The sequence below is a fragment of the Cydia pomonella genome, chromosome 22 (assembly GCF_033807575.1).
Source record: "Cydia pomonella isolate Wapato2018A chromosome 22, ilCydPomo1, whole genome shotgun sequence".
Taxonomy (NCBI): domain Eukaryota; kingdom Metazoa; phylum Arthropoda; class Insecta; order Lepidoptera; family Tortricidae; genus Cydia; species Cydia pomonella.
Window position 1 is genome coordinate 9,939,259 of NC_084724.1, and position 26,141 is coordinate 9,965,399.

Here is a 26,141-nt window from a genome sequence, read left to right on the forward strand (position 1 = left end):
ACGTGTATGTGTATTCTTCTTGGTTCTTTATTTTTCCGAAGTGATAGTAAAATTAGATTATAATGACAATATTATTATATAATCTCAAAAATAAAAACTTTTATAAGTAATAATTGATTTATATTATTTTCTTGTGATCCCTCATCAGCAAGTAACCTTCGTGGTTTAGTTTAAAATACCTGAATTAAATGAAATATGTCACTTCAATTTTATTTCTCGTGACATCAGCACATGCACACTTTAAACTGGTCAGAAATGATTCATTTTTACCATCCTTTTACCACTATTGTAGCTGGTCCTAGTGGATGTGGTAAAACTAAATTTGTCACAAGTTTTTTGGAAAATTCAAACGAAATATGTAATGTTGAGTTTGACGAAATTATTTGGTGCTATGATGAAATGCAACCTGTATACAATTTAGAAAATGTTAATTATAATCAAGGAATACCCGACATATCTATGTTTGATGGTCAAAAACCTAAACTGCTTATAATAGATGATTTAATGAGGGAATCAGATGGACGAATTGTCGATATTTTTACGAAAGGCAGTCACCACAGAAACTTGAGCGTGTTTTATATCACACAAAATATATTTCATCAAGGTAAAGGTCAACGTGATATGTCTTTGAATACAAGTTATTTAGTGTTCTTTAAAAACCCTAGAGATAAAACACAAATACGTTATTTGGCTCGTCAAGTTTACCCAGAAAATTCAAAGTTCGTGGACGAAGCTTACAAGGATGCTACTAAACACGCCCACGGCTATCTCATGATTGATCTAAAACAAAATACAGATGACATGTGCCGTTTTAAAACTAAAATATTCCCGTTTGATGGTCATTGCACGGTGTATATCCCAAAGAAAGGTTTTAAATACAACAAGGATCATCAAGTTTTAGTCAGTTCTAAATGATGCATTCAAGGGTAAGCACCTATAAACATTTACTAAAAGCACTTCAGTTACTTAAACCGAAATATCGCACAGCTTTACTTAAATCGTGTGATGAAGAGGAGATCAATATCATTTGTGAATGTATCTATAATGTTCTAAATGGGAAAATTCCTTTAGATAACAAAGTAAAATCCAAACTCAAAAAATATAAGGATATATTACGAAAATTAGTTTCAAAAGGCAAGAACAAGCTTAGAAAAACTATTATTATTCAGAAAGGGGGTGCATTTTTACCAATTATTTTAGGTGCAGTTTTAAGTGCTTTGGTAAATTCCTTATCTTAAACACAATGGAGAATACAAAGAAAATGTTGTTAGTAGAACCAGAATTAATTGAAAGACTTAAAAGAAGTGACAACCAGGTGGAAAATTCAACATCTCGTCTAGATGGCGAAATGCATAAAATTCTTAGAAGGAAAATAAATGATCGAGAAAAGTGGGCTTTATATTCTCAAGCACTACAACGATATTTACATTTTGCTGAAACAGACCGAAGACCATTTAAAATACCAATAGAGATGGATGAAGTTAACCACCTTAGCGATAAGATCTACAACTTTGCTTCGGAATCCAATAAAAAGGAGAATGACGTCCAAAAGGATGAAAATGTTCGTATTGAGAAATCATTTACTGAAAACTTGAGTGGAAATTTGAATTTACCTGAGCCTGAAACGAATGTTTTTGCTACACCTCCTGGTGGATCAAAGTTTAATTTACCTAAACAATATTCTCCATCTTATATTATAGATGTTATACCTAAATCTTACAAGACAAAAACACAGACGCTACTACAAAATATTATTTTGAATAAACCTAAAATTTGGTGGAAGGAGAACGGTGAAGTAGTTATAAACAGTCAGACTATACGAAACAGTAATATTCTCGATTTGGTAGGTGATGTGGTTAGACCGCTTAAACGCCCAAAACCAGTCGGTTGGGAAGATTTCGCTAGTATGTTAAATGAGATAAAAGTGCCAACGTCATGTATTGGTAACCCAACAAATTTGGAATTTATTAATAAACTCCATTCAGCAGAACCTCGCACTTCGCAGGCTTCTATTAGCGCTCAAAACTTATCAATAACAGAAAAAAACGCATCTACTCCTCTATCTACTAAGCCAAAAACGAGATCTCATAAGAAATTAGAGTGGGAAAAATGGACTCCTTATTAGACATAAATAGAATATACTACGATGTATCAAATCCAGCTGGGTATAGTAGTTTAAATAATCTGATAAAGGAAATGAAAGGTTATATGAATAGAGAGGAAGTGAAAAAATGGTTGCAGTCCCAAGAAGCGTACACTCTACATAAACCTGTTCATAAACGTTTTTCGCGTAACAAATACATCCTGTCTAACTACAATGAACTATGGCAAGCTGACCTAAGTGATATGCGTACCTATAGTGAATACAACGATGGGTATAAATATATTCTTTGTGTTATTGATGTATTTAGTAAATATGCTTTTGCAAGAGTAATGAAAAAGAAGGATTCTGAAACGGTTAAAACATGTTTTGAAAGCATATTTACGGAAGCAAATGCAACTCCTAGACACATTCAATCTAATAAGGGTACAGAATTTGTTTCAAAGACAGTAAGAGCTTATTTTAAAAGCAAGAATATAAATTATTATACTACCAATAATCCAGATATTAAGGCTAGCATAGTTGAAAGATTTCAAAGAACTCTTAAAACAAAAATGTGGCGTTATTTCACTCATAATAACACTTACAATTACACTAATATATTACAAGATCTTCTTTATTCATATAACCATAGCTATCATTCCAGCATAAAAATGCGTCCAGTTGATGTTAACTTTGGTAATATAAGAACTGTTTGGTGTAACTTATACGAACGAAAAAATTATACACGACCTTTATTAGGAAAGGCAAGGCTAAATGTAGGTGATCATGTAAGGATAACAAAATATAAACATATATTTCAAAAGGGTTATGAAACTAATTGGAGTGATGAAATATTTGTGATTGCATCCGTTATTAATAGGTATCCGTGGGTTGTTTATACTTTAAAAGATTTAGAAGGGGAACCTATAATTGGTACATTTTATTCTAAAGAATTACAAAAAGTAACTCATCACCCCTCCATCAAGTATAAAATCGATAAAATAATACGCTCGCGGCGTATTGGCGGCAGAAAGGAGGTGTTCGTGAAGTGGCGAGGTTATCCCAATAAATTCAATTCCTGGATACCGTCATCTAGCTTAGAAACATTATGAGTGAAAACAGTTTTTACTTAACTTTGTTGAGTAATAGCTCATCTGATTATTACAATGATAATACCACTGCCCATTTTTTAACAAAATTACCTAAAACTATTAAATTAGAAGGAGAATGGGTCGTTGGCTTAGTAGAATTTCAATACCCTTGTTCCATGTATAATGTTCAAGATCTTGAAAATATAATTTATATTAAAAAAAAGTAAAAGGACATGCGGGCAAGACAGATAAAATTGTTGATATGAAAACTCATATACCAGCGACTTCATATGACAATATTGATCATTTTCTTAATGCATTCAATGAAAATCCACTGTTAAAGAATAAAGCTAGATTCAAATATGATCAAATCTCGAAAATGGTGTCAGCGGTAGCAATGGATAAAGAAATTATGTCAATTACAACAACTCCCATATTAAGTCTGCAGTTAGGCTTTGCACCGAGATCAAATTTAAAAGACATCTCAATGGGAAAACATCCAGCCAATTTATACTTAGGTTTACCCTCACAAATGTTCGTTTATACTGATATCATTCATCCACAAGTGGTGGGAGATGTTATAACAGCATTACTAAGAATAATACCATTAGATCCAACTAAGTTTATCTATGGTGCTTACAAAACACATATTTTCTCACCTGCTCACTATGTACCCGTATTACGAAGAGAATTTGATACTATAGAAATAGATATAAGATCAACTACCGGAGCTAGAATACCATTCCAGTTTGGGTCTTCTTGCGTGAAACTACACTTCCAACGAATAAAATGAATTATAAAAGATCATCTATCTCCTGTCCATATGAACATTACTATTCACATCAAGCTGGCACTGGTATCGGAATTGTATATAAAGGGGTTCCATTTCAACGAGGACATGGAATTGGAAGTTTTTTGGGTGGTCTTTTTAGGTCTGTGCTACCATTATTATCTAGTGGTTTTAAAACAGTGGGAAAAGAAACTTTAGATGCAGGGATCGGCCTTTTATCCGATATGGTAAACTCACGACCAATGGATAGTTCGATTAGATCTAGGTTTAAAGAAGCAAGTGCCAACTTAAAAAGAAAAGCAGATGAAAAAATTGATTCATTGATGTCGGGGTCTGGGTATAAAATGTCTACAAAAAGACGTGAACCGTTCATTAACTTAAAAGCATCGCGACGAAGAGGAGCTAAAAAACAAAAGAAAAATAATATTGAAGATATATTTTCAAACTAAAAAATGTCATTCTTACATAGTCATTCATGTGAGTGCGCCAAATCTGAGTTAGACTTATTTGCTCTACCATCAACTCAAACCAGCATTGAAAGTGGTCAGTGGATTCATTATAAACCAATTTCATCACTAAGTGATGATGGCCCTATCGAGTTTCAAGTTCCCGGGTCGGGCGATGATTACATTGATCTATCACATACTTTGTTGCTTATAAAGGCCAAAATATTGAATCAGGATGGAACGAAAATAAAAGCTGACGCAGACGTTGCCCCAGTTAATAATTGGTTACATTCCCTTTTTAGCCAGCTAGACATCTATTTAAATCAGAAGCTCATATCACCTCCAAACAATACATATGCTTACCGAGCCTATATGGAAAATCTGCTTAATTATGGTTCAGGAGCCAAAAAATCTCATTTGACTTGTGGATTGTGGTATGAAGATACCCCCAACTACATGGACAGTGTTGACTCGAATAACAAAGGATTTCACGAAAGAATGGAGTTTGTCAAAGAAAGCAATGAAGTTGAAATGATCGGACACTTGCATGGTGACATATTTAACCAAGAGAAATTTCTTATTAATGGTATGGAAATGCGAATAAAATTAGTCCGTTCGAAAGAAGCATTTAATTTAATTTGTCATAAGGATGGTAAATTTAAAGTACAAATAACAGATGCCAGTCTCATTATCAGAAGAGCGAGAATAAATCCGAGTGTTTTGTTAGCCCATCAAAAAGTATTAGCAACAACAACTGCCAAATACCCGATAACAAGAGCGGAAGTTAAAGTTATAACATTACCCGCAGGTATACAGGGTAAAACGTTGGATAATATATTTCTCGGGCAAGTTCCTAAAAGATGTATTATTGGATTTGTTTCAAACTCTGGGTTTAACGGTAATTTAGCTATAAATCCATTCAATTTCCAACATTATCATATGAATTCATTTAGTTTGTATGTAGATGGTCACGAAATTCCTTCTAAAACATTACAACCCTCATTTAACTCTTCAGGTTTAATAGCCACTGCTTATCATACTTTGTTTTCTGGTACTGGTATTCATTTCCATAATGAAGGTAATGCTATAAGCAGATCCAACTATATGGGTGGTTATTCTTTATTATGTTTTGATTTGACTCCTGATTTATCTGCTAGTTCAACTTCACACTGGAATCTTGTTAGACATGGAAGTGTTAGAATCGAAGTTCGTTTTGATTCAGCTTTAAATAGCACTATAAACTGTGTTGTGTATGCTGAATTTGATAACATAATTGAAATAAATAAAAATCGCGATGTCACTGTAGATTATAACAGTTAGTAATTAAATAAATACAATGTATTCACACAATTTTTATCATTACCCCTTCAACGTTGGTTGTAAAATCATCAGTAGTCAACATATACATTTTGTTTGATATGGATTCGAATGAAATACAACTGGGTATGAATAAAATAAACCAAAGGTTTAAGTCAAATGTTTTTCCTGCAAATCGCATTCCTGTTTGGATCAATTTACCTGCTTTTATTATTAGCAATTTGGACCCCGATTCTAAACCTGGGTCTCATTGGATCGCAATTTACATTGATGTGAACGGATATGGTGAATACTTTGACTCTTTTGGCCGAAAGCCTACTGGTTATCATAAGTTATTTCTAAAAAGAAATGCTAAAAGGTGGTTTCATAACCATAAATCACTTCAAAATTATTTTACCTCAGTTTGTGGGGAATATTGTTTAGTTTATCTTTATTTTAAGTATCAAGGGAAAAAAATGTCTCAATTTCTAAATTTGTTTTCTGATAATACTTTGAGTAATGATCTAGTATTAAGAAATATGTTTCAACAAATCTTTGTGAAATAAAAGAATATGTACAATGAAATTATGTGTTTTATTTATAAAAAATATATATGTTACACAAAAAGTTCGATATACACAGTATTACAATTAAGACACTTAAAAAAAGGTTGAAGCTAAACGTTAACTAAAACTATTTTAAACAATACAATATTTGAAAAACTTATTTTAGACCTAAGATTATGAAATTAAACAAAGCACTTTAACACTATTTATTTTCAGTTCCTAAACAATATTTAACACACTTAGGCTTTGCCGATAACTCTTTTGTGATGTTGTAAATGACATCACGAGCACTTTGTTCATGCGTGTCCCCTTCTCCGACGGTGTAGTATCTAACACGAAGATCGCAGTGTTTCCAATGCTCCAATGGCGAAACATTTTTTATTTTTTCCATGTCGTATACCTCTATTTTGATCAGATGTGAGGCATATGCCCCATCGTCTTGTCCAGATGTAAGGTATGCGACACCGTCTTCCGTCATTTTGGCGACCGTGGAAGATTTCTTGTAGACTTTCGGCTTCTTCTTGGACTTTTCGAAAAACACGTCGATGTTATTGGATGGTCGCTTCTTTGCTATGGCCTGCTTGACTTTGAAAGCAAGCGTCCCTTCCTCATCGCTCGCTTCGTCTTCGTGTTCATTGAAGTAGTAGTTCTTGAAGGTATTCTCGGTAAACTGAAATAATAATATGAATTAAAATTACACACAAACATACACACAAGAGTTAAACATGATAATTAAACAATTATAGAGTAACACAATTTAATTACTTACATCCATGATCACAAGTGATAATCAAAACTTCAATGTGTAGAAACCAAGAGCTCTTAACTGAACTGGTGGTCTAAAGATACTATATAATTCACCCTCAGCAGCGGCCTTTTTATATGAATTTGTGTTTAAAAAAAACCTCAGGCACGCTAGTGGGAACAGAGGACCACCTAGGAAGAGACACGTTTTAACAGGATTTTGAAAGTCACTACCCCACCTATCTAACTGGTATAAACAGGAATGCAATAAATTATAGCACTAAATAACGGAAACTTTGTTTACATATACCTACAAGTTGAAACCTGACCTAAAGACGGCCATGTTAACTGTCTATCAATAATTAGCAGTCAATTTCTCACATATACCAAACTTATTTACGAGTGGATAAAAAAATCAAGACAACACAAATGTCTCGATCAATAATAATCTGGAATCAATAAAATTTAAGACAAAAACTGCTAACATATAGGTAAATATGTAAAATATTTGGGATGAAATCATCACCCATTATGTATATATACAATAGTTTAGGTATAATTCCTATCGTAAATACACATTATTGATTTCTTCAAAGGTTTGAAAGAGACAGCAACGTGCGAGTGCAAATCCTAACGTAACAGAGGTGGCTATATAAAAAACCCTATTGAATAAAAATAGTATAGGTATGATACCTAGTCGTAAGTACATACAGAGTAAGTAAGTATGTAATTGTATATAAATAAATGAGCGTTGCAAACAATACAGGTTTGAAAGAGACAGCATGAAAATCGTTGCACGTTAAGGGCCTATATAAAAGAAATACCTAATCTTAAGTACATAAGAAAAGGAAGTAAATATGTAATTATATATAAACAGGCGTTGCAACCAATATTGTTCTCGCAACGTAACAGAGGTGGCTATATAAAAAAACCCAATTGAATAAAAATAGTATAGGTATGATACCTAGTCGTAAGTACATACAGAGTAAGTAAGTATGTAATTGTATATAAATAAATGGGCGTTGCAAACAATACAGGTTTGAAAGAGACAGCATGCAAATCGTGGCACGTTAAGGGCCCATATAAAAAAAATACCTAATGTTAAGTACATAAGGAGGAAGTAAATATGTAATTATATATAAATAGGCGTTGCAACCAATATTGTTTTCTCAAAGAGCTGTACAGTTTGAAGGAGGCGACATGCAAAATCGTAACGTAATAGGTGTTCATATAAAAAAACCTATGTAATATAAATAGGTCAGGTAAAATACTTATTCCTAAGTAGATATGGAGTAAGTAAATATGTAATAATTATTAAATTAATTAATTGTTGCAAACACGTACAGAATAAATAAGATCGGAGTGAGACCGCAGGCAGTAACAATAGCATGTCGCCGAGTCGTGGTAACAATAGAGACAATAGAAAGGGCCGGCGAGGGTTTTATGGTAGAGTCGACGAGCGTGTATTGTTTATGTAGCGGAGTGCAGAAGTGATAGAAGGAGACTCCGGGCACTGTCGGGACCTATCGCAATCGATCCAAATGGGGCCCTATTTGTTTTTTGTTTTTTTTTTTTTTTTTTTTTTTTTTTTTTTTTTTTTTTTTTTTTTTAGGTCGGGAAGACTGGGATCAGGGGTGGGACACCTGGTGGGCGAGGGGCGGAGCTAAAGGGGGGGGCGTGAAACCATGGGGCAGAACCGGCGCTTCTATACTACTCTTATAGTTTCGCCATGTCCGTCTGTCTGTCTGTCTGTCCGAGGCTTTGCTCCGTGGTCGTTAGTGCTAGAAAGCTGAAATTTGGCATGGATATATAAATCAATAAAGCCGACAAAGTCGTACAATAAAATCTAAAAATTTAATTTTTTTTAGGGTACCTCCCCTACACGTAAAGTGGGGGTGAAATTGTTTTTTCGCTTCAACCCTAGAGTGTGGGGTATCGTTGGAAAGGTCTTTCAAAACTAATAGGGGTTTTTAAGAAATATTTTTTGATAAAGTGAATATATTAGGAGATAATCGCTCCGAAAGAAAAAAAAATGTGTGTCCCCCCCCCCTCTAACCTTTGAACCATAGGTCCAAAAAATATGAAAAAAATCGTGGAAGTAGAGCTTAAGAAAGACATTAAATCAAAACAATAGCGGACATGATCAGTTTAGCTGTTTTTGAGTTATCGCAAAAAGTTTTCCCTTCATAGTAAAAAGACTTACTTTAATTAGGTACTGATTATGCAAATTTGCTTACTTGTTTAACTCGGGTGAAAGGTACCGTTTCATCCCTTGGTTAACAATTTACTATACTTTAAGCTCCAGTTTAGCTTATTGTGACGGAAGAGTAACTACGGAACCCTACACTGAGCGTGGCCCGACATGCTCTTGGACGGTTTTTTTTTTGTACCATTTGGCGTTGAAACTCTAGGTCCATGAGGTCCCAGCGTGCACAAGTTTTTTGGAGAAATCGCGCTAGGTCTGGCTGACGTAACTGGTGGCCGAAGACCTGGCGGCTTCCTCGCACAACGTATCAGTATTGCGATACAACGAGGAAATGCCGCCAGCATCCTTGGTTCAATGCCTATTGAGGCCATTGGGCCTATTTTAGATATAAGCTAGTTATAGTAATCATCTGTATATATCCATTATGTATTGTTATTTAAAATAATGTTTTTTTTTGTCTCAACTATTTCTAAAACAATAATATATAGCACTTTACATTTCGGCTACTTACAGTTATCACAATTCAAGTCATTATCTTATCTGTAGTTGTGCACGCAAAGGGACATCAAGTTGAGCCAAACCTAATAATATCTCGGAGCAATCCTTGGCCGAATGGAGCAGAGAATGCCCGAACGCTCTAGGGTCTCCCACTGACGTCACATTTAAGGAAAATCTTTTCGAACTGGTTGGAGGAAAACTTTCGTAATATGGCTACGTTGGGGTTTACAGTAAGAAAGTTAAAAAGCTTAACTTTTGCGTCTCTTATCCTTTCAGTTAGCGGTTTAGGGGTAGGTACTTATTAGGATTAAGAAGGTCATTGTTCTTTAAAACTTGGAGGCCAATTAAAACTCACGAGTACATTTTGACATCAAAATGATATCTACTTGGTCATGTCTTAAGTTCTGTCACAATGGTTTTGACTGATAGAAAAGCTATAGGTACAGATTCCTTATTATTCATATATATGGGTTGAAAGCCTATTTATTGCTGAATTACTTGCGATATAATTTAACGTAATTTGCTGTCTCAGTTTTGCATAATTCTATGTAATATTTGGAAAAATGTTATAAAAAAACATGTAAAATACGCGACCTGTTCAAGGTGATTTTGATCCCTATTTATTTGTTTTTCTTTTCTATGTGGTTGAATCTTACATAAAACAAAAGCTGAATCTTTTATCTTTCTTAAAATTTATAATTCATGTGTATTGGATTGTCGAAATTGCAACTGTACGTGTTTTACCAAACCTATTCGTTTGGATTGCAGTCAATAAATTGTGTGTCACTGAAAGTACCCTAAACTTGGTAATAGATGAAGTACAGACTTGTCAGAGAAGTAAATGCTGGTGATAAAATAACGTCCTAATAAATCAGGTTCATATAAATTAATCATTTTATCTATTTTGTTAATATGACACTGATTTTTACTCCCTTTTGTTAAGTATATTATTTCACAATCGCGTATTCGCGTCTAACGACAATCCCAAACTTAAGAGCCCTTAATCCTTGGAGCGTTCTCCGATTTCACGAAATAACGCTCGATAGATGGCGTTGGCGCTCGGTACGCGAGCGCCGGCAACGCGACGCGCGTTTCAATGCAGACTAGAATAATCTTGATAGTTTTCAATATAATTTCAAGCAACATTAATTTTAGTGTTATATGATATCATATGGGCACTCTTTATTTTATTTTATATGCACAGTAGTTTTTCTTATGTACACTACTACTAAGTGTACAGACTACAGAGTGTACTATAACCCTTGCTCTTTATTCTGTCTCTTTCAAACCAATGGAAAATGAAGAAGTTAGTAAATGACTGCAGGTATAAATAAAGTATATTAGTGCGATAGAGAGACAGATAGTGTTTCGTTGTCGTATCGTAAACGATTGGCATGTTGGCCACACACTTGCTTGGTGCCTAGCCAAAATACCAATCGTTTGCGTATATTAGTGCGATAGAGAGACAGTAGTGTTTCGTTGTCGTATCGTAAACGATTGGCATGTTGGCTACGCACCCATGATACCTAACCAAGAAGCCAATCGATTGCGCATATTAGTGCGATAGAGAGACAGATAGTGTTTCCTTGTCGTATCGTAAACGTTTGGCATGTTGGCTACGCACCCATGCTGCCCAGCCAAGATGCCAATCGTTTGTGCATATTAGTACGAGAGAGAGATGTTTCGTTGTCGTATCGATTGGCATGGTGGCTACGCACCCATGCTGCCTAGTCAAGATGCCAATCGTTTGCGCACATTAGTGCTATAGAGTTTCAGTGTTATTTGAAATCACGTTAGGGTTTGTATTATTATTTATGACCCGAATGAAGTCCATCCAGGTTCTTATGATGGAGTCAGGAGTTGGTCACCAGAACTCCTAATCTACTCATTATAATTCCATCGTGCTTGGGCTCAAAAGATTTGCCCTGACGAACACCATCGATCTAGATGAGGTCCAGGGTCTCATGACGGAGTCAGGAGTTGGTCACCAGAACTCCCCAGAACTCCTAATCTACTCATCATAACTCCATCGAGTTTGGGCTCAAAAGATTTGCCCTGACGAGTACCATCGATCTAGATGAAGTCCAGGGTCTCATGATGGAGTCAGGAGTTGGTAACCATAATTCCTAATCTACTCATCATAACTCCATCGTGTTTGGGCTCAATAGATTTGCCCTCACGAGCACCATCAATCTAGATGATGTTCAGGGTCTCATGATGGAGTCAGGAGTTGGTCACTAGAACTCCTAATCTACTCATTATAATTCCATCGTGTTTGGACTCAAAAGATTTGCCCTGACGAGTACCATCGATCTAGATGAAGTCCAGGGTCTCATGATGGAGTCAGGAGTTGGTCACCAGAACTCGTAATCTATTTATCATAACTCCATCGTGTTTGGGCTCAATAGATTTACCCCGACAAGCACCATCAAATTACCATTATGATGAATAGATTAGGAGTTCTGGTGACCAACTCCTGAGTCCATCATGAGACCCTCGACTTAATCTAGATCGATGGTACTCGTCAGGGCAAATCTTTTGTGCCCAAACACGATGGAGTTATGATGAATAGACTAGGAGTTCTGGTGACCAACTCCTGAGTCCATCATGAGACCCTGGACCTGATCTAGATTGATGGTGCTCGTCAGGGCAACTCTATTGAGCCCAAACACGATGGAGTTATGATGAGTAGATTAGGAGTTCTGGTGACCAGCTCCTGACTCCATCATGAGACCCTGGACCTCATCTAGGTCGATGGTGCTCGTTATGGCAAATCTCATGAGCCCAAACACGTTGGAATTATAATGAGTAGATTAGGAGTTCTAGTGACCAACTCCTGACTCCATCATGAGACCCTGGACTTTATCTAGATTGATGATGCTCGTCAGGGCAAATCTATTGAGCCCAAACACGATGAGGTTATGATGAGTAGTTTAGGAGTTCTGGTGACCAACTCCTGACTCCATCATGATACCCTGGACCTCATCTAGATCGATGGTGTTCATCAGGGCAAATCTATTGAGCCCAAACACGATGGAGTTATGATCAGTAGATTAGGAGTTCTGGTGACCAACTCCTGACTCCATCATGAGACCCTGGGCCTCATCTAGATCTATGGTGCTCGTCAGGGCAAATCTTTTGAGCCAAAACACGATGGAATTATAATGAGTAGATTAGGAGTTCTAGTGACCAACTCCTGACTCCATCATGAGACCCTGGACTTTATCTAGATTGATGGTGCTCGTCAGGGCAAATCTATTGAGCCCAAACACGGTGGGATTATAATGAGTAGATTAGGAGTTCTGGTGACCAACTCCTGACTCCATCATGAGAACTTGGACTTCATCCGGGTCAAAAATAATAATGCAAATGCAAACCCTAACGTAATTTCAAGTAAAAATGCGTTTTTCAGAAAATCGCAGCCAAATAACACTAGACCCTACTCATAGTGTTGTGTTCCTGCCGGTGAGTAAGGTTGCCAGAGCTCAACGAGGGGCGGGAGGGGGTTAGAGTCGGTAACGCGCATGTAACTCCTCTGGAGTTGCAGGCGTACATAGGCTACGGATACTGCTTACCATCAGGCGGGCCGTAAGCTTGTTTGCCACCGACGTAGTATAAAAAAAAGGACCACTGAAAATCCATCAATAAGCGAGAGTCTGTTAAGCATAGTGTAAAAAATGAACTTTTATTAAGATTTTCTAATCGCAGTATATAGCACTTCTCGGAACTCCGTAGCTGATTACGATCGCAACGAATGCCTGACAATCGAGCACAGGTCCGTCCTCTAAGCGCGCTCCGCGCGGACTGAGAGCAGGGCGTCACTGCTGCGTGATTTATACGTGTTTAAAAAAAATATAAATTTATGGCAATGTAGGTCCCATAGTTATGATTTTTTTTTTATAGGTTAACATAAAGTTACAGTTTGCTATAATATTATTTTTAAAGCAAAATATGCGTACTATTTGCGGAAAAAAAATATAATAAAACCCTGTTTTCGCCAAGAAAATGAAGAAAACTCGGAAGGTATTTTATCAGTTTTTTCAAATGAATCTTCGATTGTTAATCATTCCAGCCCCTCGTACGAGATATGTTGAATCAAATTGTAGTCATTCATGTACCAAATGATTCTTGTTTACAGCAAAATTGAGAACCGAAACGCCACATCTCACTGCAAAATTTGGAAAAGACTCCCAAAAAAACTCATTAAAAAAGAGGTTTAAAAGAGAAAATGAAAATTTGAACTGTTGGAGCCGCTAGTTTAGGAAGCGATTATTTAAGTACGTTACCAGTTTTTGAATAAATACTAATAGTTACGTCGTAATCTTGAATGAAAAAGGAAGCATTTTACAAAATACGCTCGTCTGTAGGAATAAGGACTCTTAACAAGTAGTAAATAATGACGCGATTTTTTTAATAAGTTGCTTATCATAATTACAGCAGTTTATTAACCAAACAGCAGCAGCAGTTTATTATGGATTTTAAACTAGTTATATTACGTTTAAATCAGTATAAAACAAGCTTTAAAATCATGGAAAACTTTTCTTATTAAAAAGTTTCTGATACATTTTATCAGTTAAAACCTTTGTGACAGAACTTATGACCTACATAAAGTTAATAATATCGGGCGTGCATTTCGCTCGTATTTATCCGTATAAGTATTGGAACAAATGTAATATTTATATCACAATGTCAGTTTAAATTAGCCTTTAAATTTTAGATAAAAAACAGTCTACGTACATAGGTACGTATTTAAATTTAAATATAGAATTATATCGCTGTTTGAAGAACTGATATGAAATTAACTTAATACTGATATGAAATTAAATTAACTTAATACTAAATAAACGTTTACTTGATTCAAACATAACAGTACCCCTAGAGTAAATTTATTCGATGGCGTAACGTGACGAACGCGTTTGCGTTAAGTCTCATTTTGTATGGGATTTTGAGTTTCCAAAACGTTCCGCTTGGCGCGCTGTGTCTAAATCCTATACTAAATGAGACTTAACGCAAGGGGCTCAGTTTTACATATCCGGCATACCCGCGATTAAAGTTTTAAATATATAGTGGTGTTATTATGGCTGTGATAATATGTAAGTAGGTACACCCTTAAATTGGGCCGCTGCCAAATCTAAAGCGATAGTAACAAGGGATAACATTCCACTACACTTTAACCACACAAGGATTTAACTGGAAATCTCCATGAGCCTCAAAGATATTACACAGTTATTAATGTTATTATTTGCGATGCGGTCCACATGCCACCCTGTACCCGTACCATGAGTCACTGGCAGTGTCAAAACTGACATATACGCTGTCGAGAACGTGATTTACTTTCTATACATCTCGCTCGCACTTCAATGCGAGTACGAGCGAGATGCATAGAAAGAAAGTTAAGTTCTCGATAGCGTTTATGTCAGTGCCGAACGACCTGGTGGTAGCCACACCAGTGTGTGAGCGTGACAGCCCTAGATCGTAAAAATAGTAATGTCCCTCTCTTACACCAAAGTGGCCAAGCGGGTCCCCATTGAATGTGAAAATCACTTTAAAGGTTTTTAGAAGAAGACCCTCTTTCAGTGCATGAGAAATGAAAAAAAAATAGTGCGATTAGAAGTTAAAAACACCCAACTCTTACTCGGTCTTTTATTTCATAAAGTCGTAGGAATTATAACATACGTCACTATCTTTTGACACGTTCACACTAGCCATTGTATTAAAAATCTACAAGGATTGCATATTTAATGTCTCCTGAATGGCGCCTATAAAAGAATCCTGAAAGATGTCGTAACTACAATACTCCTTGCTGATATGTCACCATTGCCAACCAAGACTGAGTCGAACACTAAGTGAAAGGCCTGAGTGGACGCTCGAGTTGGGTGTGCAGCGGGGCGGGGAGTGCGGCGTGCATGTTAAACAAATACAATACAAACGTATAGAAGCGGTCTTAGTGTACGCTGCTTACGTCACTTGTGAGCCACGCTGCACGCCTCGCCGAACGCTCCGCTTCGAGCGTCCACTCAGGTCCGAAGTGGACGCTGAGCATCCAATCAGCGTCCTCTTCGAACCGTAATAACATTAATAACTGTTCAAAACAAAACTTCTGTTCAAAAGCACAGTACATTGTTCTGCTGTTTAAACTGAAGATATAGGTATCTAGTCAGTCGGATGGTGACTGTTCTGGAAGCGATACTGCTGGGTCCTCCATAACTTGAATGTTTTTTTTCGTCTTTTAATTATACAAATACAAATAATTACATTAAGTACTCGTTTTTGCCAAGAAAAATACGCCATCACCATCGCAACCATATACTGTAGCTAGAGCACATCCTTTTCTTTCCTCTGCCCAACTCGAAACTATTAGCTAACTTATAATTGTCAGTTAAGGTTTCTAAATAACACTCGCCAGGTCTCCCTGCATTCCTGACAGAGGGGCAAAAATCCGGATGTCAGGATTACCCCTGAATATCAGGGGTAATCCTGACGCATGGCAACCAGAGAGTAAGTATAAAAGGACATACAATTTCTGTGGATCTCTTTGTTAAAATCTGTTACAATAGAGACAATGGATATTAAGATCTGGTAGACTTCTCGTAAAGTCGTCTCATCTATATTCAAGATGGAACTTTTCCGAGGTCTTAAGTATTCCAAGAAATATTTGAGGTGTGTCTATTCAAAAGGGCTTATTTTTGTACCTATAGTTTTCATAGAGAAATAAACTCTATTAAAAATACACTCCTCATTTATATAAGATGTTTTGATCTGCGCTCTGCGAGATTGCGGTAAAGTTCTAAGACAGTTTACTTAAGAGTTACGAATAACTGAAAAGGCGTGAAACTTGGCATGGACATTTTTTGTCACTACATCTTCGTTCAGTCCACAGTTTTCCCTTATCACACTGTTCCTAATTCTATCTTGTAATGTCACACCACACACACATCTCAACGCTCTCATTTCCACTGCATTCACTTGGCTCTGATGGCTCTTCTGCCATACCCAACTTTGCTACCGTACATAAGTGTAAGCACCAACACCCCTCTATGCACAGCCAACCGTGCTTTTTGCGTCACCTTTTTTAATTGTGGAAATTTGTGTATTGGGTTGGTAATATTCAAATCTGCAGGCGGGATATATTTAAAGAGAAGGGTTAACTGTCAGTGATACGTGTCAAAAAAGTACTAAGAGCATCGTCTGCATGTATTCCGTCGCTGGTTTGGAATAACATGAGTAGAAAATTCCGTTTTACGACTACGTTTACGACTTTTAGTTCGCGGAATGGAGAGAAACGTTATTATGGGAGTAAAGTTTCTTTATCGCATGTGTTTATACGGTTTATACTTAGCAGGAAGCGCGATTGCAACTGAATGTTTTCTCGATTAAAGCCTACATTAGAATCATTGAAAAAACAATGAAATCATTGCTATGATTATATTCAGATCTTGTCCAACGAGGGCTGTTATCTTTAAATTTGGATTCTGTAATATATAAATAAATAGTATAAGACATCCTTACATTAATTGACTAAGCTCCACAGTAAGTTCAAGAAGGCGTGTTACTTACTCAGACAAAGATATATATATAATATACAAATACTCAAATACAAGAAAACACCGAAGACTCAGGAACAAATATCCGTGCTCATCACACAAACAAATGCCGTTACCGGGATTTGAACCCAGAACCATCGGCTTCATAGGCAGGGACACTACCGATAAGCCAAACCGGTACGATTGTTCCGATGACAATGTCATAAATACTAAAATCAAGCTGAACTAATTTGACAATGCAGTTGAAAGGTAATCAAAAAAAAATCTATGTATTTAAGTATTTATAAATATTTATATATTATATATATCGTTGTCTAAGTACCCTCAACACAAGCCTTATTGAGCTTACTGTGGGACTTAGTCAATTTGTGTAATAATGTCCTATAATATTTATTTATTTTATTTTTTTATTTATCAAAGGAATTTCTCTATAGAAAAATACAAATACATCTAGGTTAGGTTAGATATATAGAATATAGATATATACATAGAAAGGCCTCCAGAAGTGCTTGATAGACGTTCAAATTTCAACTAAGAAGGAGATATCCGCAATAAAAATGTATGTCACAACAAAATAGACAGTATATTTTTTCATAGCATTTTACTTTTATTTCTTGGTACCGAATCAGGCTTGATCGGCTTTTATTGTTATAAAAACAGTAAATTTGCTTTATTGTCTATTTGCACGCCATCAGTGCCTAGCGTTGGCAATTATCGGGGACGTGTCAAATAATAACATACATGTATTTTGTTTCTGTGGGATATTTTGTGGGGTGTTGTCCAATTATAAGGTCCAAAACAAGCTCTAAAAAAAATGTTGAAGAAGAAAATATATCCACCCAATTTATCTACCAATCATTTTAGCGTCTTTTACATCTTAATTTTTAAATATTTCAATATTTTAATTCTAGTTTGACAGTAATGAGAAAAGTGTTCGTATAAAATAATTAAAGAGGCTTAGATCAGCGCTGCAATGCTCGATGTCAGGTGACTGTCTACAATTTAATTTAAATTATTTTTAATATGGAAAAAACCATTGACATATATCTAAGAATATAGTAATAAGAATAGGGCTGGCCCTATTCTTATTACTATATTCGTGACACCGCTGTACTGGTACAGCGGTGTCACGCACACTAATTCGAGCCGAACGTGCAGGTTAACGCCACAATGCGATTGGTCGATGAGTTCGCATCACGTGCACTTTGTCGCAACTAGTTGCGTTAGACTGCACGATTGGCTCAAATTCGTTAGTGACACCACTGAAATAGCACCATTCTAAGTGTTTGTGGGGTCCGTCCTTAGATATATGTCATTGGAAAAAAACAGATACAAGTCAATAACATATACAGACAAGATTACAATATAATAAATTTAGCCTACATAAGACACAGCCTACACAATAAGAATTCCCACTGAGAGTTCTGACAGTAATTTTATTTTAAGATATCATTGAATAGAAGAATTTGCTTTGGTATTCGTTCACGTCGTATCCAAATCGAAGCTGTTTGCTGTAGTCACAGAAAAGGTTTAGAATCTCTGATTATGTACTCGTATCTTCTAATGTTATCTGGAATGTAGTCACGTGCCACACCAATATTCATGTCACACAATTTTATTAAAACAACTTAAATATACCGCAGAGTGGATATTCCTTAATTAGAAAATAGAATCTAATTAGATTCAACAAGCTCTACTTGTCTTAAGAGTCTTAAGTAACTTGATATTTCGGCCCCATGGGGCTTCCGTGCACGGTAGAGCGCAGGCTAAGTTTGATAACATCTCTTACGTGTTATAAGAAGCCTCATCTACACAGCGTGTTTTTTTGATACGACCACATAATCAAAGGGTAACTAGTTTAGGCTGTACTGAACACACTTTTATATATTTTATAAAATATGGACGACTATTACTTTTCCCTATATTATAACTCAGCAAGCAATAACACTTGCTTTGTTTTAACTCAAAACGTCGCATTTAATGATGCGACGTTCCAACTGTAACAAGTGACCATAATGCACAAAATACATTGCCGGTCGAAAAAAAAAATTACTTACGCTCAACAGCTTTTTAAAGAACTATTCAAAAGACTAGTCGACTTCACTAGCTACCGAAGAACTGGCACCTTTCTCGCGTAATGTATTAGGTGGTATTAGCTTCGCAATACAGCGAGGAAATGCTGCCAACATCGTCGGCACTAAGCCAAAGGGAGCGATTTTTCATCGTCGGCACTAAGCCAAAGGGAGCGTTTTTTTAAAGATATATTTTAGTTTTATTTAGTATTCGATTTTAGTTTTAATTTAGTTTTATTTTTTAGATAAGTTAGTTTTTAATGTAATTGTAATATTAAAATTATAGTAATATTATTAAGGAGGAGGATATTCCCTCTGGTGCTTAAGACTGAATTATAAAAAAAACTTTCAAAGTTGTTTTATAGCACTAAAACCTACGTCTAGTTTAAGTTTGTAGTTATTTCAAAAATACGCTCTGTAGATTATGGCATTTCAAGGTTGTGCGTTTATGTCTTTTGTACTACATTTTTGTCTACTGAAGTATTTACCAATTTTCAATAATTATTTAGGTTTTATAGTAATAAAAGTATTATGTTAGATAGCTCATAGAAAAAGTATTGTATACAATAGTGCTATAATCAAGCTTTTCAATCTCGTACCTTACTTAGGCAACTCAGCAAGCTTCTTTGCCTAAACTTACTCGACTGAACAACTTTTTTATATCACGATTGTATAAAATACTATTTTAGGCTGCCGAAGGTTTAATTGAAAATTCCCTAAATTGGACTCTTCAATAAAACTTAAATCCATTTTTTTCCCATTAGGATTTACTATCCGACCAACTTAAAAATATGTGTAGAAAGTGTACAATTTAATTAAAACCTTATATCAAGGCAAAAAAGATTATAATAGTATACCCAGCTTATCTGGGCCCTAAAAACATGTACATTTTCGTGCGCCACTCGAATGTGGAAAACAAAAGACAGGCGCCACAAAGGCTCGTGTCATGTGACATTGTGTGCTTATTTTCAGGAACGCGATTTTGCATTTTTACAAGTATTTTTACAAGCTTTTATTTAACTTAGCATGTTAGTATGTATGTATGTGTAGATCAAATCTTGGAAGCTAAATTTGACCCACTTCCCGATTTCCGAAAATTTGCATACCAAGTAAGGTGACAATGCAATATTATGATACCATCGAGCTAATCTTATTATGGAGACAGGAGGTGGTCATGGGAACTCTAGAGATGAAACAAAGCAACCTAATTGTGTTTAGGGCTTTTATAATTGACTCGGTGAGTATTAGTTGCGCGTGGGAAGAAAAGTATAGTCAGCAATTAAAACTTGTATCAAAAATGTTTTTTTTTTCCAAAAACTTATTCCTTGCTTGTAATATCACAAGTTTTATCACATTGCCGAAGACATTTTTGATCTTTTAAATTATTTTAGTGAAAAGTAAATTTATTAAGTGAAATCAAAATAAACATAAGCGTTTGAATGTATACAAGTGGTTTTTATTCTAGCGTCTGAACCTCACTTTTAAGGTATTTTTTACAAATTACTTAACCATATAATTTGATGGCATTTGTGGGTATTTATAAGAGATCACGTACTTCTTAACATAAACAAAAACATCATCATGGTTGACTATATACCTATTGTACAAAACAGTGTCTACGAAAAATTAATGAATAAATGCCTTGTTAACGCCAAGAACACCTAAAGTCGTCATTACTAGTCGTGCCCACCGCGCCATGGACAACTCTAGGTGTTATGACGGACGCTGTCAAAGTAACCTTCACACTTTTAAGTAAGGTTTACATTAGCTTGCTTGCGTCCGGGGCCTTGGCGTGTCAGTGACGTTTTAGTTTATAATGTAAAGCGTTCAAAGGGTTAATGAATACATTTATAGGTTAATTTTACACAGATCGACATAGTTCCACGGTGAGCTCAATAAGGCTTATTGCGGATACTAGACGACGATATAGACGATGATATAGACATATCAATATATGAAGATATATTAAATTTACTTATTCAATTTGATACACTAGTGGCTCTGTGAGCTATAGACCTCGCGATAGGATTCAAAAGCTCGAAAAATGTAAAAACAAAAAAACGCTTCGTTGAGTAATTATCACGGCGCACTCACAATAACTTTAGGTGCCATAGAGCCTAATGGCACTTAAGCCTTTTATGTCAATTTCCACCACAAGAAAAAACCACAAGGAACCACAGAAAAATTATATCTCACTGAACCTGCTCACAAAATTTCAAGAGAATCTGTTAAGAATTCAGAATTGCGAACTTAGGGAACATCCGGACATACGAAAGCAGTTTTCCCGAGTCAAAACGAAGATCTTTTCTAACGCTCCGGTCAATAAAAAAATATCCGTGACTCAGGAACAAATTTTTGTGATAAACACACAAATAACCTCGTGTTTACAACTGCTGCTTAAAAGATATACCGCTCAAACGCTCGAATACCTACAAGTAATAAGCAGTGACGCTTCCTTTTGCATTACAAATCTTAATCCGGAAAATCACAGCTGACCCAAAAAGCTAAGTACAATTCAAACAAAACAGCTCAATTTCGTGTCACAGTAATCTACACTTCTCCGATTTAATGAAATTTGGACTCAACTCGCTCATACATTAAGTCGAGGATTATTTGTATTCATATCCTTCAGAGATTAAGCATTAATCCGTTTCCTTCCGATTAAATTTTAAATTGAAGATCGTTTTCGCAAATGGAATAAGGACGTAAGTCTGAAAGGAGCGGCCAAGGATTAATGGCGATTTTAGAATAATGATATTTTTATAACGTGGTTCCATCATTTCAGGCGTTATCAGACGGTTCATAGTTTATGTTGCATCTTTCATTCAAACTGAACGTCAGAACATAAAATGCACCAAAAAACACAACACGAACACACCGCTTAGCCTGAGTACAAATAAAACGTAGTCGTTTTTGAAATTTGGTTTACCCATTCGCAAATTCTTCATCGACTGTTTATGTCAGTACTTAATGCATCCGACTTATCGGACTTACCAATCAGTCTATACTGAAGGAGCTACGCATAAAACGCCGGTTGTCAACTATATGCCAGAACCAAATTCATACTTCGGACAACTCTCACGTCGCTTCCCGGATAGCCTGGAAAGAGTAATAATGACAGGCAAAGTTGACGGCACGAGACCTCAGGGCCCTCCCCCTACTAGATGGTGTGCTCAAATTACTGCACCTATGCAATTAAAACTGCACGAGGCCATGCGCTTAAATGTCCGAAGTCGTTAACTTTAGTATCCTCCACGGGAAATACGCCAGTTTTCTCAAACGTTTTAAGCCATTTTGTACGAATACTCAGACAAAAATACCCTTTTTCACTGTCCTCGGCTCTAACTGTACCCCTAGTGTAAATTTAATCGACATCATAACGTGACGAACGAGTTTGCGTTAAGTCTCATTTTGTATAGGATTTTGAGTTTCCATAACGTCCCGCTTGGCGCGCTCTTTCTAAATCCAATACAAAATGAGACTAAACGCAAACGCGTACGTCACGTTTCGAAATCGAATTTATTTACACTAGGGGTACTGGTGACTGTGCCCTTTTAGATTATTGATACTAATGTTTATGTTAGCTTAATGTTTATCTAGTCTGCCTATCTAAAGCTATTACAATTGTTTGTAAGAAATCGCACTCGCACTATAAATATAGCTATAAATCAAGTAAGCAATAACTTACTTAACAATGTTGGAGGGTAGAATAAGTTTTCTGCCAACAAACTGCTATGCAGTTTGGCAGATAAGTGATCATAGCCGTGAGCATAGGCTGGAGTGAATTAAAGACTCGAGTTTGCAATATTCTTACCCCCGGAGTTACACACAATGTTTTTCATCACACTTGCGAAGAAAAAACTTAATTGTAAGGGAAATTATTCTTAAATATGGTGATATGAATCAAACATTCGTCCGCCATAATTGTTATTTGTTGACAGGTTAGGCATCGAAGGCACAGACCTATTCGGCATTCAGCCACGATTGAAAATTATGTAAAAATATTTTAAAAGGCTATTAAATTAATCAAATTCAATATTTTTAAACTTAAACGAACATATTAAATTATTAACGGCAGTATTTTTAAAGAAAAACTCATCTACGCTACTTGGTTTGTATGGATAACTGATATAATTTAAAAAAGTCATAATTCCCTAAGGAGTAAAAGCTTTTCTTTTCACAATCCATAACTCCCGCAGGAACAAAATGGTTTGCTGCAAACGGAATGCTATTAAATCTAGAAAAAACCAATATTTTATATTTCCAGCTTAGACATAACATTAACAACAAACTACTTATAAAGCTAAATGACGTCGAAGTACCACAAGCTAAAGAGGTAAAATACCTAGGCTTCATCCTAGATTCCGGTCTCACGTGGTCCCCTCACATCGACTGCTTGTGCGACAAACTGTCTTCCGCATGCTATGCGCTTTCCAGAATAGCACCGACCTTGTCTCATGAAAATGTGATAAAAGCGTACTATGGGTATTTTCATTCGCTTCTTATTATGGGTGCTGACCTGTGGGCGACGGCGGCTGACCGCGAAAGGCCTTTCAAATTACAAAAACGTGCTGTTCGTATTATCAGCGGAAAGTCATATGATCATCCCGCAAAAAGTTTATTTAAAGAGTATAAGATTCTCACTCTTCCGAGTGTTTACATATTAAGCGCATGTAAATATGTTAGAGCTAACGTGGATCAATACGCTACCCATTCGCAGGCCCGTAGAATTAACCGGTTAATCGTCCCGCGGTGCAGGCTCGCAAGGGCCCGAAAGTCACTTGGGATCTTAGGCGTAAAATTGTATAACTTGCTACCTGAGGAAATAAAACTAGCAAAAATGAATAAAAAGTTTGACCAAAATCTTAAAGCAATGTTAACTGACTTAGCATGCTACAGCGTCGACGAATTTGTTGAATCGTGTACTAACCCTAAGTAGTTAAATTATATATAAACACGTTTTTAATTGTTTACCTTATAAATAACATGATGAATTGAAAGACATATGCGACCTATTAAATACTGATTGTGTATTTGTTCTGCTTTAAACATATTTTTATTTTATAATAAGTGACATTTATCCAAAAAATGCTGTGTACCTACTAGTATTAGTTGAATATGTACCTAACTCAAAATGACCTGTAAAACATTGACTTTTACCAATAAATTTCTTGTATCTTGTATCTTGTAACAATATAGGCCTTTAGTTTGTCCTTCAGTACACCTGTATGAAATAAGATAATTTTCGAGCAAGTGTGATGAAAGATAATTTTACATTACATATGGTGCTACTTTACCGCACTAGTGCGCAAATTAGCATATTATGTTACTGTGCTGTGTCAAACATTTAAAGGACCATATGTACTGTAAAACGTTCTACAATACATGTGCGAATAGGTAATTCGGAACTCGTGTCGATTTAAAACACTCCCTTCGGTCGTGTTTTAATTTATCGCCACTCGTTTTGAATTTCCTATTTTTCGCACTTGTAACGTAATGTACTATTATGTAACTGTCCAACATGCTTACAAAATTACACAAGAATCGGTTAAAAAATGTGACCTTTAAAAACATCCGGACATACAATAGCATTTGCCCAATCTGAAACGGGGAGATTTTCCTTAACACTCAGCCATCGAATTCGATTCGAAATCGATTCGTGTTTAAGAAGCGGGTGACGTTTAAAAGTTCATTAAAAATGCAGCGTTTACTCGTACTTTTAATCGGAAAGAGGATTTTACGAGAAAAACCGTTAGTTGATTAAAGTTTTTCAAACGTTTTTCTTCTAAGGAAAACCCTGTAGCTGAAACCTATTATTAAGATATTTTCATACAAGTTCTTTTATGTTGAGATGGTTTGGACACGTGGAAAGAATGAGTGAAAGAAGGTTAACAAAGAGAGTGTATAAGGGAGAAGTAGAAGAGGGAGCTGGAAGGGGTAGACCTCGGCGGACTTTCTCTGATCAAATCGGGGAAATCCTGGAAAAAGGCCAGGTCAAGAGCACCCTAAACCGACGAGCATGTATGAGGAATGTCATGAAAGTGAAGGAAGCGAAAGAGGTATGTCAGGATCGTAGCAAGTGGAAATCCGTGGTCTCTGCCTACCCCTTCGGGAAATAGGCGTGATTATATGTATGTATGTATGTATGTAAGTTCTTTTTGATTCGCTTTTCCTTATATTCCAACTTAATTTTTGAATATTAATGGCTCTGTGAGCTGTACACCTCGCAATTAACTTAGAAATTTTTTAATTATTTACTTCGTTATGTCATTAACGGCTCGAAGAACTTGACGCTAAACGCCAGTTTCGAAAATCTCGGCCCAAGCCCTCCTACACATACACTTATGACGCAAATGGCGAGCTTTACTGTACGACTTGCGGTCGGAAGTTTAAACAAAACTTGTATGGAGTGTGGAATTAAGAGGAGTGGCATCTCTTATGGTAGAACTGTTGCAAAAGTGTCCAGCTGTCAGCTATAAATAGTAGTTCCAAATCTCTCCAGAGTAGCGCTAGAGTAGCTAAGAACCTAGGCGTTATTGACGGAATGAATTGCGCTGTCTATGATTTGTTTTTTTTGTTCAAGTACTCTAGGTATTGTAGCGCCACCTATTTAAAGTTTTTTGATGACACATTTTGGTACATGGAGATTTCGTTCCTTATCTCCACCTTCCGTAAACACTTGGTTTCACGAGTCACGTTCAAGCCCATGCACGTTTAAATTTACGGAATATCTGATTAGTCCGAGTTTCGTTGTTGACAGATACATCTGGGAGGACATCATCATCACAGCGTACTGACAAAGGTC

General features: G+C 36.1%; 2 protein-coding genes across 2 annotated transcripts in view; both read right to left on the reverse strand.

Moving 5' to 3' along the window:
- The window catches only part of LOC133530059 (facilitated trehalose transporter Tret1-like), a 115,908-nt gene that overhangs the window by 66,029 nt on the left and 23,738 nt on the right, over positions 1-26,141 (reverse strand). The gene's annotated exons all lie outside the window — the stretch shown is intronic.
- Positions 6,433-7,690, reverse strand: LOC133529939 (uncharacterized). Its single transcript, XM_061867722.1, has 2 exons — positions 7,042-7,690; positions 6,433-6,942 (listed from the first exon to the last, which is right to left on the reverse strand). Exons 1-2 carry the CDS (start codon positions 7,045-7,047, stop codon positions 6,475-6,477), a joined length of 474 nt encoding a protein of 157 aa, XP_061723706.1. The 5' UTR covers positions 7,048-7,690; the 3' UTR covers positions 6,433-6,474.